Raw genomic sequence first — 16,686 nt, forward strand, 5'->3', positions numbered from 1 at the left:
GGTCGATATGTAGCTAGGGTTACCTAACTGGTCAAATTTCTTCTTGGACACATACACATTTTTTTGATCTTATAGGAAAGAGATGACATCCCACACACCTTTTCCCTACCCCCAACTTTGTAGATAATCTTGCTAATGGGCACACTTCACTCGCTTGCTCTTACCTATTGCTTGGAAGTGCATCTGAGCCTGCTGGGCTACTGTGTTGAGAGGGTCCGGCCCGGGTATTCACCTACAAGTAAAGAAAAAAATCTTGATCAGTTTTGTGTTCTGAGGATACAGTTCTAATTAACCTATAATTTGCCATAAATTTCTCATTTCACTATGAAGGTTAATTAGCTTGTTGCTAGATAGACCCATGGTTGGAGTCTATTTAGTATATAGGTTACAGAATTATACAACCTGTATATTACATAATACCCTATTACTGTCATTATTCAAATACTTAAACAGTGCTGAAAAAAAGGAGAGAGCAATAGGAAAACTTTTCAATTCAATGTCTAGAACTGAATTCAAGTCTAGAGAAAAAAATCCCACTTACTGTTTTGTTTTGTTTCATATACAAAAACCCAAGACCCATATGTTCAAAAAAGTATATTAAGAATACATTCAGGGCTTAGTAGTGAACCTCAAGCTGTCATATCCTTTCAGCTCTAAGACAGAGCAGAAAGCTGTAGAATGTTCCATGTTCACTAAAAAATGAAGTCCAAGTAATTAATTATAAAATGTTTGAATCTAAAAGTCAGCTTTTCCTTCAAATGTAATGCCTTAAACAGAAATCCAGAATTCAAAGTACATAGAACAATGAAAAGGCATTAAACAGATATATGTTTCTAGCATAAATACATCAAAAGAAGAGGGGGGTATTCTGAGCACTATGCTTATGTGCTTAATCAATCGCTGAAATGAAGTATTTTTACAAAAATAAATCTTTTTGGAGGCCAGTACCCAGGATCATTGTGAAGAAAGAGAATCAACAAAACAATTCCAAATAATAAAATATACAGCAACAAAACCCCTGTATCCAAATATATATACATATTAAGCAAATACTACAGATGAATCCCCCTCCACCTCTCATTTTAAAAAAGAAGGGGAAAAAAAAAAAGATTGCTTGTCAGAGCTTGAGAAAGTGCAGTTTTATTTGACATTTCAATAAGTGGAACACAGCATTACAAATCCATCTAACTTTACTGAAACAATTATTGAAATTCGTACCTTCAGGCCATGTATGTTCCGTTCCCCAGGAGGCTTGCAGGCTGAAACAGTAATTGACTAAATTGTAGAACACATCAGGGCCATTTACAAATTTGCTCAAAATGAATCGTTTAAAAAGAAATGAGGGTGACACCAAAATTAGCAGAGAGAAATGATTGAAATGTGGCTCCCAAGACCCAAAGTGGGAATTATGAACCAGGGTTTTTAACTTGCAGGAGTGAGCATTTATAAATGCAAAGAGCTTTCTGACACCACCTCATATAAATTCCAATTTCTGCTTAAAACATATAAAAATCAAGTTAACTGAGCTAAAATGATTATATTCCTTTCATAATTCAAATTTCTGCAATCTTTCCCCACTCTATTACATTGTATATCTGCTATCACTTAAACTACTTTGAAATAGCTAGGTTTTTTTAGGGGGGTGAGGAGTGGGAGAAGGGTCTTTTAAAGCCAACATGACTGCTAGAGATTCTAAGATAGAATATTCAAGTCTGAATAATGCTAGTTTGCACAGCAATAAAGAGTCAAATTTATTAAAATACACAGATATCACTAATTTTACTGAATTTCTTACAAATCTTGACATCTGCTAATATTTGTCTATAGATAAAGCAGTGCCAACAAAAATAATATTAATTTCCTGACACTATACTGTGTTAGAGGTTAGTATTTTTCCAATTCAGCAAATGCTTCTTCATCAAATGTTAAAAATACAACAGCTTCCTGCCCATGTTATAGGTTGCTTCCATCTGAAAACTACAGTGCCCTACATATTATATGTTAAGGGGCTGTCAATTTTGATAGATTGTTTGGGGAAGGATGAATTTGATTTTTTTTTTTCTCCTCTCTCAGAGGTACATGTATTTTTCCTGTTTCTGACACCAAGAAATACAGCTGTTTAATAACAATAATATGAGTAATAATTACAAAGCACATCAGTAGCTTTAAATTTGTATATTTCAAGTATATTCAAATTTATTATGTTATTTTCCTAGAAAATATATCTAAACCTTAATAACAATTTTTTATTTGTTTTTCTAAAATACATTAAAATTAAGACTCCAACTCTTCTTTCCTTAAAATGGAGATTAAATTTTTGAACAAAACAACAATCACATAGATTTGATGCTTGGTCCTCGAGGGACCATTAATACAACATTTCAGAGTATTTCCACTAAAGTACCCAGTATATTCGTATACTTCATTTAGTAAGAAAGTGCCTAATGAAGGGATCAGAGACAGGCATCAACTCTTATCTCTTAACATCCACCTCGTTCCTCAACTGGCTTCTCAAACCTTTATGACTGAAAATCTACCCTAGATTTTTGAAAATCTAGTATTCAAAAGACCTAGTAACCTCATATTTCCTAAGTTATAGAGTCAGAAGTTACTATAAAGCTAGTAAATTTTCATACTTATTAACATTTAACATATTTTTTTAACAACAGAAAGGACTTACCATCCAAAGCAATTATCCTACTTGGAATGAGGAGGACATCTGATGCTAGAACAGAAACTTTATCTCATGTCTTTCTCACTTATTCAGTCCAGAAATTCTTTTTAACATGGGGCCTGACCACAGAATCTAAGGTCTGAGAGCCTCTAACCAACTGTATAGACCCAATTAATACATCCAGTATGTCTATATCCTAATTGTACGCAAGTTTACATAATCTCACTTATCTATATATGACGTAGATAAGTAAACAAAAAGCAAAAGACTACAAAGAAACTAAAAAGAGTTGTACAACAGCCTGACAAAAAGACAAAACAAAACAAAACAAAAACCCATGAGATAGAGTAACCGAGTCTCATATTTTTAAAAATTTAAATTTGGTTTGGAGGAGCTTTATTTAATAATTTATTGGAGCCTAATAGGTTCTGTGCTAGGAATATATGTGACACATTTAATTTCTTTTCTTTTTTCAGTATCTTGTCCCTACATTACACTCTTCTCCACACTCCTACAAACCCCTCCAAACTACCCCCATGCACACCACTGATATTTTAACTTACATGCCCTTCTACCTTTTTTAGCCTCTTCATTATTTTTATTACTCAAAAAAGCATTCTTTTTTTTTTTTTAATTTAGCTTTCTGACTCTGTGCTTGTGCCTTCAATACTTTCACGATTTTCTGCTCCTCAATAAGGACAGCACACTTAATCCTGTCACAGACACATTTAGCACATGATCCACCACAGGCCCTTCTGACATTTTTTTTCGTTTAGACAACCTCATTAGAACTTCAGGTCTCACAGCACATACTCTGCCAAATTGGCCTGGGTACATGCCACATGCAGATTTTGGTGCTTTCCCAACCTTCCTGGCATAAAGGTAAACAATTCTACTATGAGGGGTTCGGGACAGCCTAGTTTTGTTAGAGGTTGTATTGTAGGACAGCCTCTGACAGTATCTCAAACGCTGGGCCACTGTGAATGCCTGAAGTCACTGTCTCCAGAAGAGAAAAAGGAAAATTGCCCTCTACTTTCTGCAAATTATATTTATATTTTAAACAAAATTCTTTTTCCCCCCGAATCTATGTATTGTTTTTCTTTTTTTTTCTTTTTTCTTAATTTTATTTTTGTTTAAAATATTACAGATGTCCCTTTTTCTCCCCAATGACCCATTCCGCTCTGTCCCATTCCCCTCCCCAGTCCCTCTCGCCACCACTGTCCATGTCCTTGGGTTGTGCATAAAACAAAATTCTTACTCAAAGGGTACATTAACCACTTATAAGCTATGTGATTCTGAAATTACTTAACCTCCCTGAACTTCAATATTCTTATCTATACAATGAAAGCAATAATACCCAATAGGCAAAACTGTTTGGAAATTAGAAATAACACTTAAAGCAATATTAGCACCTGAACAAAGAAGATGTCTAAAAATGGTTATTATCATGGGAGGGAGTACAGTGGTATAGAGAGTAACACCGACAGGGACTGCTCACAAAATAAAAAAAAATTAAAAAAAAAACTTGAAAAGATTTTGGACAAAAACGTAACCATTTTATTGAAAAATAATGACAGCAACAAAGGCCCACAGCATTAACCTGTAACTTCCCAGGATACTATACTAGGGCTTGCTATAACAGCAGAACTATAATGCCATCAAGTAGGGAAGTAATCAATGGAAATTTTTCAGCTGGTAAAAAAATATTCCTTGCATAGAAACAATTTTGAAACTTGACCAAATTCTCCAGTCACTAAAAATATTGCTAAACAATCTGCATCCTTGTTATTGGCCTAATATACAAAAACGGCAAAATTTCTTTTTTTTTAGTTTTTAGTCTTCAAATGCAACAGAACTGGATTAATCATAATCCTTGTTTCAAACACACTGTCAATGGCCCAATTTTATTCCCTTAGCTCTTTAATAAGTTACTGTTAATAATTTACTAAGTACTCCCAATCCCACCTCCTACATCAATGCTGGAAAAGCAGCATTGCTCTTGAACCCAGATCTTGTGGGTTGGCAGAGTCAGCTGCCTTTGGAGACTTCATCAGTGCAAATAAGTCTACTAGTTAATTGAGCCATTCAAACTTCAGAGTGTTACAGGTAATGAAAGTCTAGAATGTTTAATTGGAAAACTCATACCATGATTATTTGTACAGTATCAGTTAACGAAGGTAAGTTTAACTTTTAATTATTTCAATTAAGTTATTTCTAGAAGAGTTACTTAAGAGAATTTCCTTATGTTCCATCAGTTAGAAAACATGGATTCCAAGTGGGGCAATGAATAATGGGTGAAAGACTTAATGATTTATATAATTAAACTGTTCTTTTTCTCCATTATTCAAATTTTGAGGGAACTTTATATACAGGTGAACAATCATATCTGATATAAGGCTAGTAGTGACAAACCTAAAAACAAAAAAGCAAATTAACTGACCAAGTGATTCGCTAAGACTTACCTTAATCAGCTTATATTTTTGGAGACATAACAATTAAATTTCCATTTATGAGGACTTTCTCTTATTTAGAAAAAAGCCACCCCCAAAAACAAAGCATCAAACATTCCACCAAAATTTTTCTCCTAAAGCTCCTTGGTAAACCTTAGCTTCTGTACTAGCTGAAAGCTTTCTCCACAATAGCAGCTCTGGCTACCATCATGAGCCACAATTTATAAATATCCAAAATTAAAGTCATTCATTTGCCTTGGTTTAGAAACCATGTGGACCCCCAAAGAGTTCTTTAAGCGAATGTAAGTATGTACTTCAAAAACAAAAAACAATCTAGTTAGTTTAATTTACTCTAGTAAATTAGATATTTTATCTGCCATAACTATAATATAGCCTACAATCCCCACGATAATGAATACGTCTTTTGTTTTTTTCAAATTAAGAGCTAAACATCCCGTTATGTGCATTTAAACCTTTGGAAAACATAACTGTTGATGAAACAGTTTACTGAAATAATCATTGTTGATTAGAATTTGTTCAACATTACCTCTTGGAAAGATCTGTAGAGGCTCTATTAACTGTCCATTTACTTGCTGTTCCATTACTGTGGAATAGTACTGCAAAGAGATTATAGAAAGAGATTACTCAGTAATGTATGAATACTGCAGCAGGCACTTACGGGTTGTTTAATTCATAGCACTTTTGTAAATTGCTGGTATATATATATATATATATATATATATATATATATCAGCCTCGAGAATACTTTGTCCCCATTTACACATTAAAATGACTATAGTGAATATTCAGGATTGAAAGTCCAGTATAGTGTTATCCTCCACACTGTCATTTATCTTTCAAAGTAAAACTGTTGATTAAGACTTTAGATTAGTACTTGAGCTGTGTAAGTATTTTGAAAATAAAATGTATTAAAAACAACACAAAGCATTTTAGTGGAAAATTCTCAAATTGCCTCTTGTTCTTTTCCTCTGGATTTTGCAAAGCAAAATTAAGATGCCTCGCATTTAGCTTGGACCTCTTTTCCAGTTAGTTAATCAAACATTATTCATATTGGGGTATAAAATACACAGATAATGGAAATCTAAGTCATAGAGACTGTAGAATGAGCAAACAAAATACGATCCATTCAAATTTGACAGGATAATTTGATAAAAAGGCAGCCCAGTTTCAAGCAAACATACCTTTTATGCTTTAATCTTATAAACACTTTAGTATGGATCAAATTCCACGTTAAAATTCTGGACACAAAAAAATAAAGTTCCAAGTGAAAAAGCTTTCACACTCCTTCAGAAATACAGATTCATCCAGTAGGTTGTATTATAGTCTGATTCCCATTTTCCTTAATATGCTAACTGATGAGCCTATGTCCACCTAACTGGGAGATCGCTTCTGTGTCCTTACTTCCTTAACACTTGACAAACAACAAAGTGATGTTCTTGGTGGCAAAATATCAACAGTGAAAACCAATGATTTTGTATTTTCAGGGGCTGTCACAGAGCAGAACTAACCTTTAATCTTTGCTGTTTTTATATTAAAAACACACAGATGTTATTTAACTACTACATTTTCAGGAAATTCTTCATTATTATTTGCTGACATTCTTAGGTTTCTTTTTAGGAGATACAGACATGTCTTTTAATTGCTTTTACATTAAATTATAACTGTAAAATTACAATTTTACATTAAATTATTACAAGATCAAGTTTTTGTTTCCCTTAGAAATAAAGGTAGTTTTTTATTTCTACATCTTAAATTCTACATCATCTTGGAAATCAAAAGTTAACAAGTCTAAGGTTCTTTGCCCTAAAAACAAAGTGAAGGTGAATTTTTGATAGATATAGGCTGATATAAGTGTACCCTGCTCTCCAAGGGCTTTCAAACTGTAGAGGAAACCAATCCTCTCTTTCTATGTATGTAAAACCTTATATACAAACAGCATAAACGTATGTGACACATTCTCTGGAATATATACTAAGGTGAATGTCTTTCAGGAGACTATATTCCTTAAAACCCCAGAAATACAGCACTCGCCATTACTCAAACAGTGATGACAAGTAAATGAAATATCAATCATGTAGGCTGTCAACCTTTTGGGACAGCAATAACTGTTAACAAGTAGTCTGGAAAAATTGTCCGAAAATGACTTGTCCTCGGCACACCAGTGTTTGAGGTTTCCATGGAAAATTAAGATGCCAGTGGCTATTTGGAACATTGCTCAGGTATTCTTTTTAATGGGAAATTTGCCGGTTATTGATCCACAGCATGTACCCCCTTGCTTCTGGAAGGCTGCAAGCAACTTTCCAATCAGTGGTTGTCAAAAAAATTACTGCCTTTTTATACTGATACAAGACAACAGCAGTGGTGGTGTTCTCCTATAGTTAATGCTTTTCTTTAATTAACTGCTATGTACAATGGGTTAGTAATTTCAGTTACTACTTCACCACAGTCCTAGAAATCAAAACAAATAAAATATCCTTATGCTTTGTCTAACAAATTAATTATAGCGTTGTCTGAAACTGGTGCTTGGGGTCAAGTTTGAAAACAAATAACCTCAAATGTAAAGGGTCAGAACAGGTGCAATGCATTTTTTTCCTACTATAAAACCTTGCATGCATGAAATTGACCTGTTTTCCAACTTTATTTATTTACTTCACAAAATAAATTTTAAAAAATGGTTTCCCTTTCTTTTCAAACCTGTGCCAAATCAACTGGTAAGCTATATATACTTTGATAATCATTGTAAGAATTTTTTAGCAATCTATAAACATCTCTTTGTATTATAGGATTAACTCAGTCACAGTAATATTAAGTATGCCACTTGCCAGTTTCTCTAAAGCAAGTAGTTAAGAGTTTGTGTTTTGTTTTCTACATTTCTTCCAAACCCAGAGAACATTTTCTCCTGCTGAAATACTGAGTTCGATCTGTGTTTGTATTAACAGAGAATCTGTGTTCCACACAACAAAGTAATTCACCATCAAGGACAAACTATAAAGGAAGGTGATTAAATCCATGGCACAGGCCTCGTCTAGGCAACTGATCTCTGAGGAACAGGCCTGTAGAGGACCAGGGGGCTGCCAACAAGGCACCAGACCTAGGAGCTCAGGCTACTGCTCAAATGGCATTCCCTAAGGGGCATGGATAAAATGCAGAGCCACCCATAGTATCTCCCAGCACAGAGCAGTCCTGATGGGCCACAAGGCCTATGCTACCCAGTGAAATGAGCAATGAACTTGAAGGAGTTAGAGGACTCAAACCCAGAAGTCTCAGTATGGGCCATTTCCTAGCACAGGACCTCAGCGAGGAGACAATGAACCTCAGTTTACTAATCTGTAAAATGAAGATGGCATCTACCTACAGGATTCATTTGGACTTACACGAGCAAATATAAGACAGCACTTAATAAGCTACAGAGCAAGTTGTTTTTAGATCTTGATCCTCTCAATGTTTTTATATATTCTCCCTTTAAAGGGGTTCTTTCCAATGTTGTTCCAAATAATGATAAAATATAAACAATGATGACAAAGACTTCTACTAGACAAAAACAAAATGAAACAAAGGAAAGCCTAAATCTTATATTCCAAGATACTTAACATGGTTCAGACAGAAAAGTAACCATTATAACATTAATGAAATCATAATTTGAAGATATCTAAAGGACTTCCTGAGTTTAGTCTCTATAATCTTACCTTGGCTTTCATTACCCCTAACACAAATCCCTGCGCATAGTAGGTGCTTGATAAATATGTATTGCTTGAAATGGGGTCCAATATTGACTCTGCCACTTAATAACTTGTAGTAGCCTTCAGAGAGTCATTTAACTTTGGTGAACTTTAGTTTCCTCCAAATAAGAGTAAAGAAATCTACTCTATGACATATGGTTAGTGTGAGGCTCGAAATTAAACTGCAGCAATAGAATTAGTGAAGGCACTTTGTAAACTGTAACGCATTAATAGTAGTTGAGAAATTAAAAAGTGAACCGCCTAATACTGTAACAATATTAAGCACAGCACTTTCTGAGTAGAAGTGTTCTAGCATTTAAAAATACAGAAGTAGTTATGTATAAAAAGTACAAAATGTTGTGCTCAACCTTATAAAATGTTTTCTGCTGGTATCCCTTGAAGAATCCGTTACATGCAGTAATTGCAGCAATAATCAATAAGCTAACTGAGTAAAAGATTAATCAGGTTTGTGATTGCTAATGGAATCTCCAGTACCAGACTCAGATTAGTTTGAGAGTCCCTCTGAGATGTTCTTCAAAATCCTTAAACAATTTTAATAAGGATGTGACAAAGTTTAGCATAGTTATCCAAAAATCTAATTAATTTCAAACAGAGGGCCAGATTCAACAAGGGGATAGCAAGTACAATTTTGGCTTTGTTTTGTTTGCAAGTTTATCAAACAGTGTTCCTATTTGTTATAAACCTAATTCTAATTCTAACAGCACAATTCAATCAATAATTACATGGAAATCTTCATGGAAATCTGCCATATGAAAACTTGAATTCTAAAACAGCAGTTTAATTTTACAAGGCATAGTTCTCTCTTAAGAGAGAGAGAGAAGAGAAAGGCAAAGAGAGAGCAACACACAACACAGAGAAACGACTATCGCTCATCGAATACCTACTATATTAGCCTCAGTACTACATATTTACATTCATTCATTTAATTTGTCACAGCTCTAGCCTATTCTGTGAGTATCATCACCCCTATATTTCACAGACAAAACAAAGGGTTTACCAGTGAATCAAGAAAAATACTTCTTTCCTTCTAGTCCATGCACTCAGAACATAAAATGTATGTTTACTATTTAAGAGCCAAAAGGTAGGTTATCTCCTATTTCTCATACACAAAACATGTAACTAGATAAAGCAGGCTACTGGGGGACTGCTGAGCTGGTAGAGAGCTTGGCTTCCTCACTCATACCCTGTGTGGGTTAGGCCAGGTCACCTGATCTGTTCAGGGGCTGGGGATGCACAAGGCAGCATGGTGCAATGCAGATTCCTGTGCTGATGAGGGGCCTCTCCCTCCTTCAGTGACCCTCTCTGGTTTTCCTGCCTCCCTAACTACCCCACTCAGTTTCCTATAAGTGGTTCTTTCCCCACCCCTCCTTTAAATGATGCAGTTCCCCATGGTTTTTCATCAACCTTCTCTTCTTATTTTATACTCTCCTTGAGTTAACTTCAGCCACTTCAAAGGTTTCAATTACCAGAGGAGTCATTGAGACTAATTAGGAGCTGATGAATCACAAATCTTTATTTCCAGCCCAGATTTCTCTCCTAAGATTCGGAACATAACCAACTGGTTGTCCACAGGCTCCTCAAATTCAACAGGTCCCTACCTCTCCCACGCCTCCCTCATGCCCTAGACCTGTCTTCTGTCACCTGGGTTCACTATCTCAGTAAATGACATCACAATGACCTACTTTTCCAAACCAGATATCTGAAAGTAATCCAGAGCATCTCTCTTTCCTTCTTCCCCACACTCAGTCAATCACCAGTCTTGTTAACTCTGCATATTCCCTACCTCTCAAGTCCCTCAAGCTAGGGCCCTCTGCGATCTAGCCCACCTCCCTCCCCAACCTCATCTCACATACTCCCTTCCAAACTGCCCAGACCACACTGAGTCACGGTAGCTCCTCCAGAATGGCCCAGGCATCCTTTCACCTTAGCCTTTAAACATACTCCTTTCTCTGCCCCAAACACCCTTCCCAGTCCCCCTGTCTTCGCTTACTCCACCTAGACAGCACCCTCTTCAGGAAGGTGTCTCTGTCCCCAAAGCTAGATCAGGTGCCCCTTCTCTGTGCTCACAGCACCTAACACTTAAACTTTTAATAGCATTTATCACTCTGCCTGGTGGTTATGAGTTTTTCTTATCCTCCCACACTGAACGCTGTTTCCTTTTCTGTTAATCTCCCTGGCTGGACATGAGTTCCTTGAAGAAATAAACTGTATGTTCAATGTACCTCCACCACCTAGCATAGGACTTGGCCAGATAGTTGCGATCCCATAAATATTTACTTATGAAAAACTGGCTGTACGAATAAGTGGACAAATCAATGAGTGAGTGATCTCAGGTCCCAGCTCTACACTTAACTAACTGTGTGACATTGAGAAAGGCAGGCAATTTGTGCCTCAGTAGCCTCAGCTGTAAAAATGGGAAAAATACCTCCCTTGTTCATCTCATAAAGGTGTTAGGAAGATCAAAATAAAAGGGGCTGGTATATGGGAAACCTTCTTATAAAATACTTAAAAAACTTGAAATAGGGCACAATGCTATGAATCTCCCACTTCTGAGCAACAGTACATAGAAGAAAATGTTTATAAAACAACAGAATGATACAAAAACCACTAAACAAGATTACTGACATTTTTAGACCAAGTACAGAAGTAGAAGAATTTAACTAATTGGTTTATGGAGGCTGAGTCAGTATCCCTTCTCTATCCCTCAGTACAACAGTGCTACAGTACTATATATAATAAAATAAGTAAAAGGGTATTATAAGGAACACTGTTTCTCTTCCGGAAGTTCATCAAGGACAGGGACCATGTCTTGTGTATTTTCTCTCAATGCAGACGTATTAACCAGGGGTCCATAGCTTATAGCCTTAGGAAATCCCTAAGTTCCTGAAATTATGTGAAATGTCACATTGTGTGAATTTTCTGGGAAAAGAACAACTTTGCAAAAAGGCCTGTGTCCCCCAAACCCTACGTAGGTACTGCCATACAATGCCTACCACTGTGCCTTTCACACAACAGGTGCTCCCCAAATGTTTAGAGGAAGGAAACAGATAAAACTAATACAGGCATGGTAACTACTCTCATTGGTCATACTTCTAACTTCTCAGTGACAAATCTTACATACCAAAAAAAAGGGTTATTTATTATTCTATATGTTTATAACAAAACAGTTTCCTAAATCTTTCCTTAGCATGTCTTCTAACAGACAACATAATTAGTGCAGTATTTCAATTTATAGGGAATAGCATGCTGGTTTTTTCCTACTGATGATAAAAATTTCAAATTCCTGTTCTGTCAATACTGCAAGCATACCCCATTATATGTAGCTCAGTCAGTAATTACAGCAATAATCAATAAACTAACCAGCTATTTGCAGTCCATAGTTAATTTATTAGTTTTCCCAGTGAAGAGCCCAACAACCTTAACTCTGTCAAATGACTGCAAATTCAATTACACTACTCAGAAGTGTCATCCATTATACCTTCTTTCAATTCTTTTTTATACTTTACACTAAGAGACTTTCCCTATGTGATGCTGACCTCTTAGGAAGGACACACATGCTCCAGTGGTCAAAAATAACATAGGAAGCCAATCTATTCTAGATACCAAATTAATAGCTGCAAGACTTGCCTGGCTTCAGGTCCTGCCCCACCCCCACTCCTCACTCACCTCACTGCCCTTGCAGAGGTAACTACAATGTGCAGATGTTCTTCCTTAAATGACTACGCTGAAGAGCTCCATGTGGTCATGGATGAATTAGGTGAGAAAGAAAAACACAATGAAAAGTTTTCCAGTGAAAGGTTGACAGGGAACAACTCTGGGGCCTGTTTATATGCTAATGTTATTGGATAGAAGTATTTATTAATGATTTGGAAATGAAAAAGACAGTATGTTGGCCAAGTCTAATGATGACACTATTTGTTTTGGATAGTAAAACCATAAAGGATGTTCGGGAGCTCCAGATGGTCTAAATAGAGGTTTGGGCAGCCAATAACAGATGAAATTCAACTTGGACAGTTTAAGGTAATGCACATTCGCAAAGAAGTTTAAATTTGTATTCAGCAATGGTCCCAGACTTGTAGGACCCTCTCAGCTGAAGCTTTCAGAGTCATCACCACAGTTGGCTTGAGGCAGTGACTACACTAACCTTTCACCTACTTCTAGGCTGCAGCAATTCTGCTACACTTCTAAAGTAGAAGTTTAAATAGCAGCTTCAGGGAACCTGCCACTTAAATAAAACAGGACCATCAGGCCATGCAGACAGCAGGCCAAATGGGAAGTTCCCTTACAAATAGGCTGCTTTATTTAGCCAGTTCTGCAGTGCTTTGACAAAGATCCTGCTTACTGCTCACCTATTAAAAAAATAAATAAATCAAGTCTCAGGGAGGATGCGGAGAAAAGGGAACCCACACGCACTGTCAGTGGGATTGTAAATTGGTGCAGCCGCTATGGAGAACAGTATGGAGGTTCTTCAAAAAATTAAAAATAGAACTACCAAACAAACCAGCAATTCAACTGCTGGTATTTATCTGAAAACAAAAACACTTAATTTGAAAGATATATGCACCCCTATGTTCATTACAGCATTATTTACAAAAGCCAATATATGGAAGCAACCTAGGTGTCTATGAATAGATGAGTGGGTATATATATACAATAGAATATTATTCGGCCATAAAAAAATAATAAAATCCTGCCATTTGCAACAACACGGATGGACCTAGAGGGTATTACGCTAAAACAAATAAGTCAGACAAAGACAAAATATCATGTGGTTTCACTTATACGTGGAATCTAAAAAAAACACACAACAAAAACAAACCAACAAAATGTTCGGAAACAGACTCATAAATACAGAGAAAAAACTGGTCTGACGGTTGCCAGAGGGAGGGGGCTGTTGGAATTGGAGAAAGGGTGAAGGGGTTCAAGAGGTACAAATGTCCAGTTATAAAATACATAAGTCACAGGATATTATGTATTGCACAGGAAATATAGTCACTAATGTCACAATAACTTCATAATGTGACAGGTGGTTACAAGACTTATCATGGTGATCACATCGTAAGATACATAGATGTCGAATCACTATGTTGTACACCTGAAACTAATATAATGTTGTATGTTGACTATATTTTAATTTATGCCCCTTTGGAAATATTTCCTGGGTTCACAATTTACTGAATTTCTCTAATTTACTGAATTGTAGCAAATTTACATTCACCTTTCAGATATATGTAGAAACTACTTCTTGTTTCCAGTAAAATTGGCCGAGAGCATAGAGGTTCATTAGGAGATGCCAACAAGGGCCTAATACCTTGGTTATGCCCCACAGCAATCCTAGTGCTAGAGGTCCCTCATTTCCTTTGAAGAGAAGGTCCTAGCCATAACCCTCAAGGGGCTAATTGATGTACAACATGGTTCTGCCCCCTCCTGTCAGCTATTGAGACATAGGACCCCAGAAGAATCAACCTACAGGCTACCCTGAGAACCTCTACAGAGATGGAGCTGAACTGGGAGCACAGCCACATTAATGACACAATAGATGCCACCCTGGCTGAGGCCTGCTTGTGGTCACTTTTTCCTTTGCCACCATGAGCTGCATAATAAAACCCTTATTTTGATATAAATTTGAGTATGCTTCTGCTTCTTGCCAGCACAGGTGCCACAAGATATTTCATGACAGGGGCTAAATAAGGGGCTACTATATTTTTATCATGATTTCAAGGGAATCCAAATGTCCCAGACAAAATAGAGGAAATTAAAATAATCTGCCGCTAAAAAATGCTTTATTCATTGACTAGAATGAGAAAACAAAAGAAAAACTTTACTTTCAGCTTAGAGCATGTTACTATTTGAGAAAAAAATGGAAAATTTCCAAAACAATTTATTTCATTTACTTTCTCACTATTTTCACCATTTCTCCACCCTACCAGGAGAATATACTGTATTATCAGTCTGTTTGGATGAACTGCATTGAATTAGGGGACTAACTGTTCGTTGAAGACTAAGCTGATTTCAACTGAGCTGATTTTCCATTTATAAAGTAAGTTCGAAGTAGGACCCTCTTAATATGGGAAGTGTTTAAAAACACCACGTGGAAAATGAACTTTCAAGTTCTTCGCTCTTTGAGGGAAACTTTCTAATAGCAAAGGTCCTGAGGCTGTTAAATGTTCAAATCCTAACTAGCAAGACATTTTGGTGTAAAACTCAGCCTTAAAGGTAAGGAGAAAATCCCTAAAATTTTAAAAGCCCACAGAGTATTTTTTTATATTCAATAATATTCATAATATTACTTTAACAGATGCCAAAACAAAAACATCACTTAAAACCAGGAATGAAGAGACTGGAAGTGAAGAAACTGGGAGCTAAGGGCCTGGATCTGTACCCAGACCTTCCATTCATTAACAAAGTGACCTCCAATTGAATCTGATCTCACTTGGCCTCAGTTTCCTTTTCTGTAAAATGAAACAGTTGGACGAGACCTCTAAGCCTCTCTTCCAACTCTCCTTGAGTAACTATGATTTTAGAGGCAATCTCCAAGTTATGCATACTAGGTAGGATAAAGCTAATCATATCCCAATTTACAAAGTGCTATAAGAGGTCAAAAAGTAGTTTCCCTCATGGTACACCACATCTAACAAGGTACACTATGGTCAAGTGTACCACAGGGAATACTTACACTCTGCTAAAACACAGGGGCCTGGCCTTAATGGGAGGTTTTACAGTTAAATTCATCCCATACTTTTCTGGCAATGTGAGGGAAAATGGTATAAAGAGAAAGAATGGGCAAAATGAAGAAAATTATTCTTGTTACTACTGTACTGCACTCCTACAAGCACCTCAGTATCGAGGGAACCAGGTATAATAAATCCTTTACCAGACAAGGATTTAGCAGAAACAAATATAAAATATCTGAATTTCTTAATGAAAGATCAACCAAAAACAGAGGATAACTTTAAAATAACCCCCTCCTATAGCTGGGTATCAGTGATAAAGCTTATGATGAATCAATAAACAAGACCCAGCAATGTTGTTTGATGCTGAAAGGAAATGCAGCCAGCACCATGAGACAACAAATACAAAAAGATGGAAGAAGACAAGCAGCACACTATCTTCAATCTTTCTAGAAAATGAGAGGGAAAATGAAACAAAAAAGTGTAAACTACATTAAGGGAATGTTTAACAGGGTCCTTTAAATAATTAGCAATAATTAGGAATTCAGTTTTCAGAATATGTAGGTTGGGTGTATTTTTTTCCTAATAAAGCATTTCAAATTCTAATTAAAAAAATACGTTATGGAGGAATTAAAAAGACACAATAGTGTCAGGGAAAAAAGCCATGATCCCAGAAGTGGAATATTCTAACGACATAACTTACAAGAAACTACGCTATAAAAACAGATTGTTGATTAACACAAACTCATAACAAAACACAGAGAGCTATCACTGTGGTATTGTAATAACACTTGGCTGCTGAATTCTCTCAATACATTAAATATCTCCTTGGAGACCAAATTACTTTACATTTTCTTAAAAGACAATTTATTATAGCTTTGTTTTCTTCTCATTATCTCTTAAAAATATATCCAATGAAGAAATGAATACAACTTCTAAATAACTTACATAAAATGATACTAATGTGTGACAACACTTTGGTTTAATATGTTGGTTATTAGTTAAATAGCACACAACAACCTATTGTCATGGCAAATCCTTACACAACGTGATATTCCACATGTCACATGTATCAAAAACCACTGTATGCCACTGTTATGGCACACATAAAATCAACACCCTAAGGCTTC

At 36.0% G+C, this 16,686-nt stretch overlaps 1 protein-coding gene and 1 pseudogene across 2 annotated transcripts in view; both read right to left on the minus strand.

Annotated features, from left to right (window-relative positions):
* The window catches only part of MAP2K5 (mitogen-activated protein kinase kinase 5), a 239,645-nt gene that overhangs the window by 199,060 nt on the left and 23,899 nt on the right, over positions 1–16,686 (minus strand). For both annotated transcript variants that reach the window (XM_016198069.2, XM_016198068.2), the window contains exons 4-6: positions 5,672–5,741; positions 1,219–1,259; positions 165–232 (exon numbers count right to left, since the gene is read on the minus strand). In XM_016198069.2, coding sequence (XP_016053555.1) covers positions 165–232; positions 1,219–1,259; positions 5,672–5,741 — 179 coding nt within the window. The remainder of the gene's footprint in view (positions 1–164; positions 233–1,218; positions 1,260–5,671; positions 5,742–16,686) is intronic.
* LOC148094098 (large ribosomal subunit protein eL34 pseudogene) lies at positions 1,402–4,725 on the minus strand (annotated as a pseudogene).

This window comes from Miniopterus natalensis, chromosome 1 (assembly GCF_054644295.1).
Source record: "Miniopterus natalensis isolate mMinNat1 chromosome 1, mMinNat1.hap1, whole genome shotgun sequence".
Taxonomy (NCBI): Eukaryota; Metazoa; Chordata; class Mammalia; order Chiroptera; family Miniopteridae; genus Miniopterus; species Miniopterus natalensis.